General features: G+C 36.6%; 1 protein-coding gene across 3 annotated transcripts in view; it reads left to right on the top strand.

The window, feature by feature from the left end:
- The first annotated feature begins 1,753 nt into the window (after positions 1 to 1,753).
- The window catches only part of LOC124163352, a 271,671-nt gene continuing 257,070 nt past the window's right edge, over positions 1,754 to 16,354 (top strand). For all 3 annotated transcript variants that reach the window (XM_046540195.1, XM_046540196.1, XM_046540194.1), the window contains exon 1: positions 1,754 to 1,856. In XM_046540195.1, coding sequence (XP_046396151.1) covers positions 1,780 to 1,856 — 77 coding nt within the window. In that variant the 5' untranslated portion in view covers positions 1,754 to 1,779. The remainder of the gene's footprint in view (positions 1,857 to 16,354) is intronic.

The raw sequence follows: 16,354 nt of genomic DNA, 5'->3' as shown, positions 1-16,354 counted from the left end.
AGCACCTGCACTAATTCTGGTTTCAAAAGTAAGGGCTCACTTAATTTTTATTTGAAACATGCTCTGTGGATATTACGGAATCAGGGTAGAAAAGGCAGCTTTTTTATTTAACTAACGTACATGTTTAAATAAGTTGTGATGTAGAATAATTCAACAATGTCCCCAACTTACTCCACGACAACCAAATAATGCATTTTTTATCTCAAATTCTAACATTTGCATAGCATGAAAAATAAAGAGGATAAAAGGGGTTAGAATTGTACACTTTAATAAAATTAAAATAATAGCAGTGCAGGCATCATTATTGTCCACAGTTTAAGTAAATTAGAATTTAATTTCGTAATCACAAAGTCTTTGCACCAAGTAAAGACAAGGCACCATTCCCCATCTACCTCTGTGTTTTCGGAACGGGACGATTAATTGCCAAAACTGAATCAATTTTTTTGAAATTTCATAGCACATAAACCTGAATCTTGACAACATTCGCCTGCAACCCATTTTATCTGCGTAGTTTTGAGATTTTTTAAGATACAAACAAATCGGTTAGCCCTTGCAATAAGCTGGCTTGAAGATGGACTGATAGCATACCTGAACGACAATCGGGAGAATTAGGTTACCGGGTTAGCCAAATGATTTTTTCATAGTGAATTTCATCTTTGGTGTATATACACTGCGTTGCGGCCGTACTTCAGCGGCGCCGTGGTGGTGGGGATAGCGCCCTGGAGGGTGGATCGCATTACGACAGACAATAGCTCTTAAACTCCTAGAGATAGATCAAAAGTAAATAGAAATTCGGTCCTAAATCTTTACTTTCATATTTTACATACAGATCTCATACATCTTTTTACATACATCTCGGCCTCAAAAAACTCAATTGAGGTTCCTCAGTACTTAGGGCCCTGGGGGCACGGATTCCCGATATTCTAATGTGACCAAGTTTTAAAACGTGGATATAAACCTCATTTGGATCATTTTGAGGATAGGAAAACAACTTTTCTCAATTCTGAAAAATACGGGCCTGCCTAATATATAGGCATATGTTGTTTGACCTTTTCAGGTTATTCATGATGTAATTAATCTTTTCATCAAATTTAATTTAATCGTGTCATCACGATCGCATCTTATCTAAATAATCAGATCATCACAATCAAGAGGTATCAGAAATTTCTGTTACCTCTTGATAATGATCTGAAAAGGTCAAAACCGACACAGCTTTCTATTGATACTGCGTGGAATATAACAAAGTTTAATTTTGTTTTTATCATGTCGCCATTCTACCGTGTGAACTCACGATCCATTGATTTGATATGGAATTATCAACACATTATAACACATTGTTGCTTCTAAGTAGCAACAAAAATGACTTTCATCTCTATTCAGGAAAGATTTAAACTTTAAGTTTAATGGTCAAATGTGCAGCTGCCACAATAATTATGATTGAGTGGAATATATTTACATTTTTAAAAATGAAACGTCTTGAAATTCAATTTCTTCCAGACCTCTGGTTTAGAAAGGGTTAATAAAATTTCGAATCTTTCCAATTTCATCTCTAACAACGTTTATCTTTCCTCTGTCTCATATCATTGCCGCTGCCGGGAACCACACTGGTGTCTGTTGGCAGTCAGAGGAAGCATCGCCCTCTGGACACCTGGATCCCCACGGAGGAGGTGGGGAAGAGGAGGAGGGGGAGGAGGGTGGGAGGAGGAAGGGTGGGGGTGGGGGTAAGGGGAGGATGGGGTGCGGGTCGAAAAGGAGTCGACGGCGCCCTCCGGCCCCGACATGAGCGAGCTTCAAGCCACCGTGGAGTTCTCCGTGGAACTCCACAAGTTCTACAATGTCGACTTGTTCCAGAGAGGGTGAGTACACAAGCAGGGACATGCGGGTCGACTCACAACGCGATGGGGACAATAATAACAACAACAATAATAATCAAAACACACAAATAAGTCATCCTGGACACCATTCATATTGTTCGACGGTTCCTTTCCATAAAATAACTGGACAAAACATAGTCGAACTTGACCTAGCCCGTTCACTGTGAATAAACCTTGCAGGATAGCAAGAGGGGAAAAAAATAATAATAAGTTTGAATCCTAATTCCCCTATCCTGAAGGTGAATATTCCCAATATGTGTAAAACAACCGAGAAAGTACGAAAATTCGAAAATAAAAATGATATAACACCTTTATTTTTATATTATATTTTTGGATAAAAAATATCGCTGCGGCAAAAACATACACACAAGGTTATGCGGCTCTTATAGTTCAAGGCACGAATATTACAAAATAGGATCCTCAAGTCAGTCTCTGAATTTGTAGTCACCCACCGCGCATTTAAATGAGTTTACAAAAGTCGCCACTGGCGTCGCTGACGGACAAATTGATCCGAGTTTTACGGGGAAATGAGGTATAATTTGGGGTATTAACCAATATGTATACACATGATGATGTGATCTATAAAATTCACACCTTTTCAATGCTATTCCTCGTAATTACAAACATTAAACGGCAAAATATTGGAAAAGTGTGGATCGCATTGCTCTCATCACCGCGCCGCGGACGTTTTTGAAAACCGATTGAAAAGTGACTGAAGTGGCAACAGAAATCAACCTTCCATCGGATGAAATTGGGCATCTTCTATGCAGTCCCCTCGGTGTAAGGGTTGAGAAAACGGAAGCTCCGCTATAAGCGTAGGATATCCGGATGTGAGTGTAAACATGAAAAACGACAGATGAAGTCAAATACATCGGAGTAACGATAGTTTCAAGCATGTCTTTTTGATATTGTAATGAGTATTCTTATGCATTAAATCTTTAGCAACGATATGTGTATTTTTGTACGAAGAGCATTTGATGAAATCAATATATTCAATGACCTTCATCGAAAGCAGCTGAGATATCACGTAAACTTATGATCTCTGCCTTACTTAAGGTAATGCCCTCCTAAATGTACACCTAAAATTCAAAGTGTTAAATATATCCACTTCCATATGCTTTGGCTTTACCTCCCAATGCTTTTTCCGAGGAAAGAGTAGATTTACAAATACCGCGATAACATGGGTTCCGCACCATACGATTAAACGTGGGACATCCTAAATCCTTCTCAAGGATCGATTCATGTCATGGTCCCATACGCTGTGTTATGTTCCGTGGCAATTTGTGAGGGAAGCCAGTGCCCTCAAACCCATGATATACAACGTTCCTCTCGGAACCATGCTGTTCCAACATCGGTTCCGGGAAGGTTTTAAGAACATTCCAGGAAAGAAACTTCCACAAGAAAGGCTCTCACCAATTAGCGGAAAATCTGTGCCGCACCAATATTTTTGGATCTCGCTCAACCATAAATGCATTTATCACCGCGAGTCGTAAAAAAGACGGAACCGGAAAGAAGTTATGAGGGCAGGCATTCCGAGTCCTGTTCCAAGAAACAATTCAGAAGTTTGAGCATTGTCCACGAAGTATATTTTCAGCTTCCACGGGCAAAATACCTGGAAAGCGATGTCTTATCAAGGTGACTTTACAGAAAAGTGAAATAGTTTATAGGTGAGTTACAGAAAACTAGCGGTATTTCCAATTTGGAATTATCCTTTCGATTGGAATTGCATCCATTTTTTTTTTAATTCAATTGGAAAAAATAATTATTATATTATTATAATCAAATGAAATTTGAGATAATTGAATTCATAGTAATGATATTGGTGGCAAATTTATTTTGCAAACTACCTCCAAATTCAATTCCTGGTATAATAAATTAGGAGGATAAGAATTCGTTTTCGGAACGGGAAAGTATATACTGTTTATTCCAATAAGTTATACTAACTCAGGCATAATGGCGTAGGATTTGTGGATTTGAAAGAAAAAGATTTTCCGCAGATGGCTGTCAATATAATCCGCCGAAAAAAACATTAATATTTCTTTTGTAATGAATCTCAGCTTTGAAAAAAATTCTATGCATTTAATTTCCGGTGGAACACCCGAAACAAAGTAAAGTGCATACGCGAAATATGTATTTTGGGATCTGGAATCAAGGTCCGATTTCGCTACCACATCCTTCAAGGGTTATACTCAACAGCTGCAGACCTAGTGACATTGAATCCTTTGGGGTAAAATGAGACAGTATTCTTGAAGAAAAAAAGCACGCGTTTGCACGCGCATTTCATCCAGTTGCTTGAAAATTCTCGCTTGCTTGAGGAGGAGAGGAGTCTGGGTGAATGGGCGAGGTGCGGTGTGATGCATGATGGGAGGAATAAGCACAGCAATTACGCGAAAAGAGAGAGTGAAACAGTTAGGCCGTCGCGAGAGACGGAGAAGGGTGCCAAGGCAAGAAAGTGAACTCGACGAAGAAAAACACGCCGTATGGCGAAACTTGGAGACGACAGGATGTCACAGAAATCTTGACGAAAGGCAAAATATTTTAGAAATGCCAGCTGCGTATCACATTTTTTTATAAATTTTGCAAATAAAATCCGAAAATTCAAGCGCGATGAAGTGGATTTTTTCCATATTGAAATAAATGCAATCTTCCACGATTATAAAATTTATTACTATCTAGATTTCAATGCTAATACATCATCTTCAAAGAAATAATGGTGTTTCGCGCATTCAATTTATATAATTTTTAGCATTAATTGAATCCACCAACACTATGAGTTTGTATACATTGAATGCACAACACAGCAGTTATACCTTGAAGATGATGTAGTAACAATGAAACGTAGGTCGTAATAAATTTTATTATCCTTGAAAATTCTATTATTTCAATGTTTATCTAGTAATAAGTATTTATTTCAATATTTATTTTCCAGCTGATGAATATCAAACTTACGACAAAATTTTGATTTTTATACCAACAGGAAATAATAACTTTATATTTTCACTTTTAGCACCATCAATACTCACATGAAGTTACAGAATCAATCTTCGTAACATTGGCGAATTGAACTGCCACTTAATTTTTATTTCAGCTACCACTACTCAGTGGGTACCAACGAATCGGGCAGAAGATGCAGAAAACAGTGTTGGAGGCAAGGATAATAGGTAAACGGATAAAAGAGAGAGAAGATAGGGTTTATGGATAGAATAAAAGAGCATAGATCTTTTTGATAATTCAAGAGGGAATATCGATTTGGGGCACAGACTGTTATCGTGCATAATTTTCTACCCTTAAACCTACCATCACCGGTAGATCTTTGAATAGCAATAAAAGGCGTCTCATTAATCTCAGTATGAATACATCCCAAATATTCGCAGTAAAAAAAATACCGATGAATACTATTTGGTATTGTTGACTGTTAGTTTTCATTTTTCATCAACAGGAAACTTGTTGAGAAGATAAAATTATTTGGATTTCGTGTTTGCTTTCAATAGCCCAATATAATAGTTAAATGCATTGCGTTAGCCCTATTTTACGTCTATAATAAAGTAATTCAATAACTATGTGCAGTGCGAACATCGTCAATACGAAGCACAACTTTTTAACTTATCTTGCAACCTGAAAGTCCTCATGTTTCCACGCAACGCTCAAATTTTTCTCGAATGGAGAGAAAACAATATACAAGATAAAAAGAGTATTTTTGAAGTTGAAGAAGAATGAGATTAAAATATAAATTATGTATCTCCGAAGTGTACTAATATCTGCATGAGTCAATTGGTAGATAAAGGACGTTTTATTGAAGACTTTGATACTGCTCATTCATGATTACGTTGAATTGCAACCTTATTGTAGGCATTCAGATAGGATAACTGGACATTAAGGACCATAAATAATCGCTATTACGATGAGAAATCACAATTTTTTCTTCCTTTACCGACCAGCCTCTCGAGTACCGCCGTGAGTATAACTTCACAATGTGGAGATAACGTGCTGAGCGAGGCGGAAAGGATAAAAAAATAAATAAATCGGAAGAAACGTGAGTAGCAAATTTCGCATCAAGTCGCCCACGTTTTCGTAAAAAGGTAAAAATTCCGGCTCTTGCATGAATACCGTATTCGATAACCTTCCCGCGGTGACTATATATTTCCCGCAGAAGATATCGAACAAGAAAATGCAAGATTCGTCTGCCGGAAACAATTCCTGGGGTCATTTCGGAGGCGGAGGAGACGGCGACGTTAGCACTTACTTTCGGAGAGAAAACTGTCCCGCAGGAGAAGGGGTAGGCGGCGATACCACACCTCACGAAAGAGGGGGCAGGAGAAAGGAAATGGATCCAATCGTTGGTATCGGGTTTTTGGGAAGGGCGTTGACACATTGGGCGGCGGAAGATGGAGGATCGTGCTCGGGTGTTCGGGCGAGAGGAAGAGGAGGTCTATGGAATCGAAGACGACGCGATGGAGTAATGGGCAGGGGACGCGTAGTATCAGAACGCCATGAATGTGCAAAATTTCGTTCCATGATAGTTGATGTAAAGTACCCAAGAGGTAATCTGCAATACTTCAGTAGGTGGAAGGCGAGACAATTTTATTTTGTCCATCACCGTAGGGTCGTAACTCCTTGGTGCTATGGCAACGCAAAAATGCTTTGGATACACAACGCGGTTACTATGAGAACGGTTTTACTTGGGTATTCAGCCCTTTCGACATTTTATGTAATGATCTGGATTTGCGAGGACGTTAATTAATTATGGTTGGACGGTAATTATTGTGGAAAGAGTTTCTAAAAAAGTATTTATTCGTAATACGTAATAATCACGCATTCAGGGCAAGGAGAGCTGTTTCCTCAGCTAACTCGCAACACAAGGTTTTTGCTCAGATATGTCCAAAGAACTCATTCGAAACTAGAGCCTTTTAGGAAGTAGCCAAAATTTATACCGAGTATGCCACCACGCTTCCGGTATTTACCAATGGTCTTGATGTATACGAGGCATGAGGGTTATTATCACACAAAGTGATTCCAGTGGCAGCATTTTCTTTGGAAATGGTGACGCATTTATCATAAAGTATTGTCAGGTCATAAATAGAATTCAGAGACAAAAGGATATTTGTCTCTTTTCTTACATTTAATTTGTTTTCACTTTTCCGTGCGCAACTGGTCACTAATACATTACAATGCTCGGTTCACTTTAAACTATTTTTATGTAATTTTCATGGAACTATAAAAGTCGCGTATTAATTGCCTGACTACTCTCAGTTCACACTTCTGAACATTCTGAGTACTCGATCCGTTTTTCCAATTCATACATTCAAAGAAAATTCTAACCAATAATTATCTACTGAGTTAACTTACATAGATCATTTTATTGAAAAACGAAAAAAATATGGGAGACATTATCAAAAAATTCACACGTCCACATTTTTTAAATTTGAAAATTAATTTGGAAGTGAATTAATTGCATCACAATGAGAACGAGCAAATAAAGTGTCACGTGTACGAAAAATAAGTCAAGCATAGACGTAGGCGCGATTAATGATGAGGAAAAATGGGCACAAGCACTTTAGAAAAAATGAGTGCTAATGCCACTGAATCTGTTACAGAATCTGAGAATGTTATTTTTATCCAGAGTGATGGCAGAATTTTATGTGTAATATTAATTTTATATGTTATGAATATAATGTATGCCACAATTTTCAGAATGCCTATATATTCTCGTCTTTCAACCTTTTTGCCCTTATTCGCATCCCTTCCAACGAACTTCCAGGGGTCCCTCAATTAAGTATTCCCCTGGCGTTTCCAACCCGGCGTTATCATTTCCGAGAACATTAATGGATTTATGTTCCACGAATGGGTATTTTTAACTCCGGATACTTAATGCGTGAGCCATTCCAGGACTACTCAAGTACAAATGAATATATTTCACTAATTTCAGATCCCCAGAAAGAAATTCCGTACAAAAGAAACAACAATATATCCTGATATCAAGAAAAAGTGACTAACTATTCTCTTACTCACTTGAAACAACGGTAACAACATCTAATATCTTGATGCATTGAGTTTTTCATCAAAGGGAAAAGAAACTATCGCCTTTAAATTTTGACAGTGAGAAACTTTAACCATAAAAAATGGTGAAAACGGCAATCATGATTATGAAAATGAAAATTTTTACTAATGGGGTTGACAATAGCGTATTTAACCTTCCAAAATAATTCTTTAAAGAGCTGATTTTCAAACAAAGTGGGAGAATTTTTTAAATATTCAATCAAATTAAAAATTCATAGAAACTTTACAAATAAAAAATTTCGAGAATGTTGATGATTGACTTACGCACACTTAAACAAATAGTAGAACATAAAACCCGGGAATCAATTTCTTAATATGCACCACTTATTTATTCACTGCACGCTGTATTGAAGAATATTTCACTTTGAGACGAATGGTTTGTTTACCAATATCCTAGTAAAGCTCATTATTCCAATGTGATTGAGGTATTTAAAATGTAATTCTTGATAATCATTGCCTATCTGACCTAATTATTATTTTATTATCTCCTACTCTATCTATCGAACGGAATAACTTCACACCTTACCCCTGTCGAAAAAATATATGAATTAAGACAGGAAATTTCGAAAACACGACAACAAACATGGATAAAATATTTCCTAAGCCAGAATGGAACAGAAATAAATTTCTGTTGAATTAACTCTTAATGTTAATTTACTGCCTTGAATTACTGCAACTATTAATGAGACTGAATAGGAAAATGATGCTGTTGCCTTTATCTTCAAATTTGGGCTAGCGATAGAATGATCTAGCCCACTAAAAATAATGTTAATAAATTCATAGATTACCTTGTTATTTCACAAAGTTAAGTGCTCTTAAATGTAAAATTTTACTAAAGCTGGAAAAAATAACCACATTAAATGCACCATTTTTCCTGATATGTTAGACAAACAATTTTTACAATTTGTTAATTTACTATCACGAGGTATTCCAATTTTGTTGCATCATGAATCAGCCAAAGTATGTTTACCACAAGGAAAAAATGCACATTTTCTAATTTCTATCGTGCCGTTAGTAAAAATATTACATTACAATCATCCACAATTATATCCACACCGTTAGAATGGAAGAATTGTCAACAGCATTGTTACAAGAAGCAAAACAGTATCTCTATCGAAAGAGAATGACTCACTTTATTAATAATAATACAAAATAAAAATAAATTATAATTAAAAAACGTTTTTATCGTGAACTAAAAAGAATACAAGAGATTTTAACTTCTGAATAACAAACGAGATGCACTTAAAAAGGTGTTAGAATTTTGCATAGTAAACTGGTTCGAACTAATCCTGAAAATGCCAGCTTCAAAATGAATCGGAGAGTGGGTTGAAATTGAATTGCAAGATTTGAACCGACAAGATGACAAACAGCAAATAGAGTTTATAAAAACGTTATAATAAGAAAAGACAACCCGAAATATAACCCCTCTTCGTTTATTGCACTTCATATTTCAAAATATTTTAACTGTAACAGAATTTAAAATTAAAGATGAAGATTAGTTCAAACAATGGCCACAAAAATCCGATTGCAGCGCTGGGAACATTTTTAAGGAACGAGAATGATAGTCATAACAATAAGTTTGTTTTACATCAAAGTTCATTTAAAAATTTATTGAACAAAAAATTACTTGTATGCTTTTTAGTTCGCGATAAAAACGATCTTTCTAATAAAAATTTATATCTAGTTCGAAAAAATAAAACTCTTAAGTGAGCTTTCTCCGCATTAAAGAAGCCATATGAGAATTTATTTTTTTATTCTTTACCCCGTTTAAATCCGAAATATTATATAAAACCTCAAAGCCTTTCATTTTAGAATGAAGTGCTCCTTAACTTCTGCAGTGACATTTGAGGTCACCCCAAAATTCAACGCACACATTCGCCTCTCCTTCCAGAGTCATCTACGTGATCAAGGAAATGGATTTCCCTTTGAGTCACACTTAAGCGTCCTTCACCGATCCAATCCTGCTAACAGCTTTTCCTCCCTCCGAAAAAATCGATTGAAATATGATAAAACATCGTCATGAAGAAAATACTGACGCACGGAAAATGCGCACAAAATATATCTATTGATATGAAGCCAGACGAGAATCCTATTCTCTAAGTTCCGTATTCCACCTTGAACCGATATTAAAGGTGCTGAAACTTAAACAAAACAAATTAGGAATCTGAGAATTTAGATTTCAAATGCCTAAAATTTTGTATCCCATCGATAGCAAATATCTTTATATTTCCACTTCCTCATTTTTTGCCTTATTTTTCGAATTGTCAGAGTTTTCAGTTTAAAAGAAGGCATATATTGCATAAATTTGTAATGAAGAATACCTCTTAAGCATGAAAAAGCGATACGTTTAGAAATACATGCATGGTATCGATTAGATACACTTTGTGTGAGGTAATTGTAAAATCTCTTTGGATTTTCTTCTTTTTTCAAGGAAATTACGAATATAATTGCTTACAAATGCTCGTTACCACAAATGTGCTTTACCTGAAAGCTTATATCAATAAATTCACATCATGTTGTGCCAGGTCAATCAAATTCATGTTCACACAGTAGGCCTGCATGAGTGTTTGATTCGATTTCAGCTCTGAAAGATCAATGATATTTCCACAGTATCTATTGGAAAAAACCACTTCCCTTTCGTAATCAGCTCTCCTTTTTTACTATTTGAAAAAATTTTCACATCAGTACCTTTGAGAATGGGTAGTCCATCCGTTTAATGAAAACCCCATGCATGGGACAAATATTACATAAAATAATGAAGACGATTTGTAAACGTGAGTCTTGGAAAAAAAGATTACTCCGTCTTATCAAACGCTTAAGGTTCTATCCACTTAAAACAAGGTTGATAAAATTTTAAAAGGTCGAAATCATGAAATGCATGTAAGGTACGATAATTGGCAACAATGAAGGTAGGAAATCCACCCTGATTCAAATTAATACCCTTGGAGTTGGAATAAAACCAATGAACCCGAGTACAGGTACCATGCTGAACCAAATGGAGTGCCTAGAAGAATATATGGGTAAGAATCGCACATCTAGGCAAAAGGCATACCAAGCAAAGGTGGTATTTACCTACAAAAGCGTGCGTTATACATCGAGGTCACTGAAGACTCGCGATGGCATCCTCGTATCTACCTAAAGTTGGGAGGTATTTGAATACTGACCTGGTTGTCGCCTGGTTCTCGCCTGTTCTAATGTATGCTTAGAAATTCGTGGACACCATTAATTCAATTCTAATGGAAATATTAATATCTTTTTAGACAGATTATGAGGGATGTGAACGAGAAGAAGTACATCAATATAAAAAGGCTAACGGATAGGTAATTAAGAGCTGCGTGAAACCAATCTTAGGATTGTTGACTAATTATGGAAACAATGCCAACGGTTTTGGGAGTGAGAGTCACTTGTAATGCGTAGTAAATATTTTGTAGAATAAGCCAGTAGCACTACAATCATTATTGCGAAATTTCAAAAATCATGAGTCAGAAACTGTTGAATGTAAAGTCTAGAAATCGAAGGAATGAAAATGGAAACAAAAAAGACAAATAAGTTCAGGTCAAAGTTGTTGAGAGGAGTAGATGATAATGACGCAGTAGCCTTGACACGCGTTATACTCAATTAAAATTCTAAGTGGACATTCCAAATTTTTTTTATTGAGACTCTAAATCCTCTGAGCAGCTTCGACCAGAACATATTCGATTTTTTTGTTTCAATTTTCGTGATTTCGATTTTTAGGTTTTTTACAACAGTTTCTCGCTCATTTTTTATGTGTGACTATCCCTTCCAAAATGTAGGGTATCTTACCCTTGATAATTAAACCAGAGGTGCCGAAACCGGCTGGGTTCTTGAACCTTGTGTGGTGTGATTGTTAAGGCTGCTTTACACGGGGCACGGAATTGCGCAGGTTAGAACTGCATTAATTTCTAAAATGGCGTGGAATTGCGCAAATGGATGAACGAAATTAGAACAGGGGCTATTTTGCCATCTCACATCCAAGCATTCTCGCATGTGTTCCAGCAATTCACCACCTAACATGACGCAGTTTTACTGCGCCTTCTTACACACGTCAGATTATGCAAGTACGTGCCCCATGTAAAACGGCCATTACAGTCATCATACATTTATTTAGGCATATTGGCTATGGTAAGGGCTTACTGTAAGGTATCAAAAGATTCAATGTGAATAGTATTTTAGCCGAAAAATTATAGGAGATGAAAAACATCATCGAGTTTTAACATAGACATTAGCATTTCCAAAATTCACTAATTCTTAGTTAACCTTGTGGTATTCCATTATAAGTTTTTCCTAGATGTACACAATTACCGAAAACCGAATAAGAAAACGTATTCGTGTTTTTCTGTTAGACCGAATGGATATATGTGGAGTATATTCACTGAAATGCAGCGACTGAAATGGTGTATACGTGGGACAGACAGGAAGAAGTTTTGAAATCAGGAAGACAGAACATTTAAGTGCTTACAAACATAACAAAGATGAAAAAAGTAATTTTGCTAAACACTTAATATGTAACTGCCATAGAAGCGATTTTTAAATTAATATTTTAAATTTTTGCAATGACCGCCGTGAACTGGGACTAGGGAACACTTAGAAATTTTAAATATTACTGAAAGTCACGACAGTACTCTTATAAATGAATATCTCTACCCATCCTTTTCCCAATTCTGGCGTCCGTTTTTTAATTTATCAAGTAACTAGGTAACAATAAAATAAACAAATCATAATTAGCGCCTGATGATGATCATTATTCATTGAAACCCTGGTCGCGCTCTTATATACATAGAAAAGTGGTATAAGTAATTGTGTACATCCAGGAAAAACTTATTAACATTTCCATTCAAATTGCAAAAATGGTGCCGATTAACGACCAAGCAAACACAACTTAGTGTACCTAAAGAAGACACATTAGCGTTGAAGCGCGTTATACTCACTTAAAAGTCTAAGCGGACATCGTAAAATATTTTTTTTTCAATCCTCGTAACATATTCCACAACATCTCGTCCGACACCGTTGAATCTAGGAGTAGAGCCGATTTCAGTTTTTCAAGATCGATGAGATACACGTATATCCGTTGTCGAAAGAGAGAAGAAGGAGCCCTCTCCATTTCTGACCACTCTCTCCAGAAGCAAACCGTCCCCCGTCCACCGGAACCGTCCCTCCCCAACGGGCACATGGTGACCACGCCCAGAAAAAAAAGAAACCCCTGGGCCGCATTCGGCGTGTCAACATTAAGGGAGCAAAGAGCGTGTCAGAGGAAGGCGAACGACCCATGCAAGGAAGAAAGGGAGACACTTCCGCGCGCGCCCTCGATTTTCTTTTTTTTTATGGCCGGCTGAAAAAGCACTCCACGATGGCCGAACCGATAAGTATCTCCAAAAAGGGAAGATTCCTCTTTTTTCTTCGGAATAATGTGCTTCCGAAGATACTCAATGCCCGAAGAAGGAAGTTCCTACGCTTCAATTTCACTGTTTTTGCGTATATGTGCATATTAAACACGTAATCATAAATTTTATGGATAATAGTTTCTATAGATAATAGTAGGCGATTAATAATTAATTGTTTTAATCATCAATCGTCAACAATAGGGTAGTTTCCCTCATCAAAGAAAACGAAAGGCATTGATTGCGATTCGTTACCCCCATTAATGTATTCATAATATTCAAATTATTCGGTTTTAGAAATCCTACGTCGTATCAGCGCTCAAAGCCTCGCCCCAAGGTCACCTCACTTGGCGGCAGCGGGAACCAGAACGACGTCACACGGGAGTTTTCCCAGCATTCATACTTAGCCGTCGCTTTTTCGCGCGCTTGAAAATTTTCACTTTTCACTAAATCGCGAAAAATAGGTAACGTAATTTAAAAATCTAAAATCGTGAAATACGTACTCCAGGAGTAATAATCTTTCGATATAGGCAATAAAAAAATAGTAGGAAACCACCCTATTCGATTTTTCTATCTGGAGAGTTTTTCTCGACGATTCCGCAGGCATCGGAAACCTTCCAGGCACGAAGGGATAATTTGTGAGGGTTGCAGAATATTTCGAGAGTGCGGGAGATTGAGTGTGAGGGGTTAAGAAGAGAATGAGAGTCTCACCAAATATAACAAAGTAAACATTGATAAAAAAGAGAATTAATGAAAACCAATGTAAAAGAGGGAAGAGGAATAGAGAAGCAAGTGCACTGATCGATGTGAAAATTGGTTTCTCGTCGTATAACGTAGTGTAATGACATGAAAAATTGCTTTAGTTGACTCATATCTGCCCCCAAAAAGTAAAGGCATAGAGAAACACTGTGAAAAATAGAAAATGTAATTGATAATTTAAGTCCAACGCAGTCCAACGCAGCCTTCAACTCAATTCTTCTATCAGCTAATCCTTTCACACATACGTATTTCTTCTCTTTCAAATCCTCCTCTACTTGTTCCATACATTTTGCTCGAGGCCTTCTTTTCCTATTCTTACCATCTCCCTCTACAACTGTCTTCATCAGGCCATCATGCGTCAAGGTGGTGCCCGAAGCTGTCCGTCTTCTTATTAAAGTTTTCATGAGGTTTATCTTTTCTCTTACGCTTCTTAAGACTTCCTCATTAGTAAATTGTTTTAATACTCCAAAAACATAAAAAGGTACGGTATAAGAACTCGTCGTTAATAATGAATACGGTCGTCATTAAGGAGACTACCAAGGCAATTGGTGGGTACTATCATTAACAAAAATGTCATGGGCACATAGAAGCATTATTCGACTCAGCATTTTAATTTACTGTACCCACAAATATTACATGGTACCACATCAAAGGAATATATCCTCAAAACTTTCTCTTGTTAACAACCAATACTGTCTATTCATCATAAATGAGGCATGATTTTTCGATTTCAAACATGAATCCTGCAATGCATTGGGCACCTTTGGACCTATAAACATGAAACGACGTTCATATTGCGTAATGTTAGGTTTATGTAAAGAAACGGGCTCTTCATTGGGCGGAGGAATAACAGTTTAACGGAAATAACCCAGCATTTTCACTTCTAATAAAAATCGAAATAAAAATGTGTAAATAGAAAGATGGTAATAAATATCACTGGCCGAAGATTCTTTAAGTTTAAATTGAGAAAAAAGGGCAATCACTACTTTACAAACTTCTATGGGATTCCATAAAAATTTGTCATGCATGAAATATTAAAGAAATTACAGCATATCAAAAAGTAGGTTTTTCAGTTTCATCTCTTCTCCTACTCTTTCAGTATCTCTTAACGCTATCAATATAGTGTTCTGAGAAAACTTACAGATGATTTCAATTAACACTAATATTGATGAAACGTTGGCTATGAATCGCTGGTTCCTTTTGGAAATATTATTATACCAAAGAAAGTCGAGCAACTATTATGAGAATCGGTGGAGTGCTTGTAATTTCAGCATTGATTGGAGTGCCGCCGTAGCGTAAGGAATTAGGAATTATGAGACATAACGGCGGGTACACGGTTCAAAAACTGGGAGGAATAACCAGGTACACTCCAAAAAGAACACTATTCGCACAATATCACAGTTTACTCCTGTTAATTGGATTGGAACACTTTCCCCCAATTTAACAGCAGGACAATATTTTCGAATCATTCTGTAAATAAGCATTTTTGGACTTTGAAATGTTACAGAATAATTGAGTACTAAAATGCGAAATGGATGACTTCTGGAGTTTTATGAGAAGATTAAAAATAATAGAGTTATAGCTTTCAGAAGTATAATCAGGAACAATGTGTTAAACATCGAAGAAACTAAACAAAATTTGTGACTAGGGAATGAATAATTTCATGTTTTATGTTAGTATTAGGCACATACTATCAATTCATGCCCCGTTTCTGCGGCTTCCTGCCCCAACTAACCGGAGAAAATTTTGTGTAATTTTTCATTGAAGACTTGCCTCTAGTAATATTTGCAATCCTTACGTACACCTTTATCAAAATATGCAGCCCCTTTAGTTTATTGCTAAAATTCATAAAACTTAAACAACGACAAATTTATCTTATGCGATTTTCACATCCGCGATTGTGAAGAAAAAGCTTTTTTCCCTTTATAACCGCAACACTTCCGCTGTCATTTTGAAAGAACTCAGTCAAATCAATTAATCTCGCCTGCATTAATTAACTTGGTTCTTTCTCGGGCGTGCATTGCGTGACTGAAGACCGTTATAAAAATTAATACGAACCACTGGAGCGATTGAGGTGAATTCAGGATGTAGACATTTAGAGACTGCATAGGATCTTTTTTAAGGGTTCCAAAAATGAATTACCCATAAATATTAATGAGTTTACCGGTTCAAAAATAGTCACCATCTGATAGAGGGGCCGCTTAGTTAGTCATCTAAAGGGAGACCTGGGATCAAAATATTTTTAAAATAGGGAAAATCACGGTC

The sequence above is a fragment of the Ischnura elegans genome, chromosome 8 (genome assembly GCF_921293095.1).
Source record: "Ischnura elegans chromosome 8, ioIscEleg1.1, whole genome shotgun sequence".
In the NCBI taxonomy this organism is placed as follows: domain Eukaryota; kingdom Metazoa; phylum Arthropoda; class Insecta; order Odonata; family Coenagrionidae; genus Ischnura; species Ischnura elegans.
The sequence above is the reverse complement of the archived record's forward strand: the minus strand, read 5'-3'. Positions and strand labels throughout refer to the sequence as shown.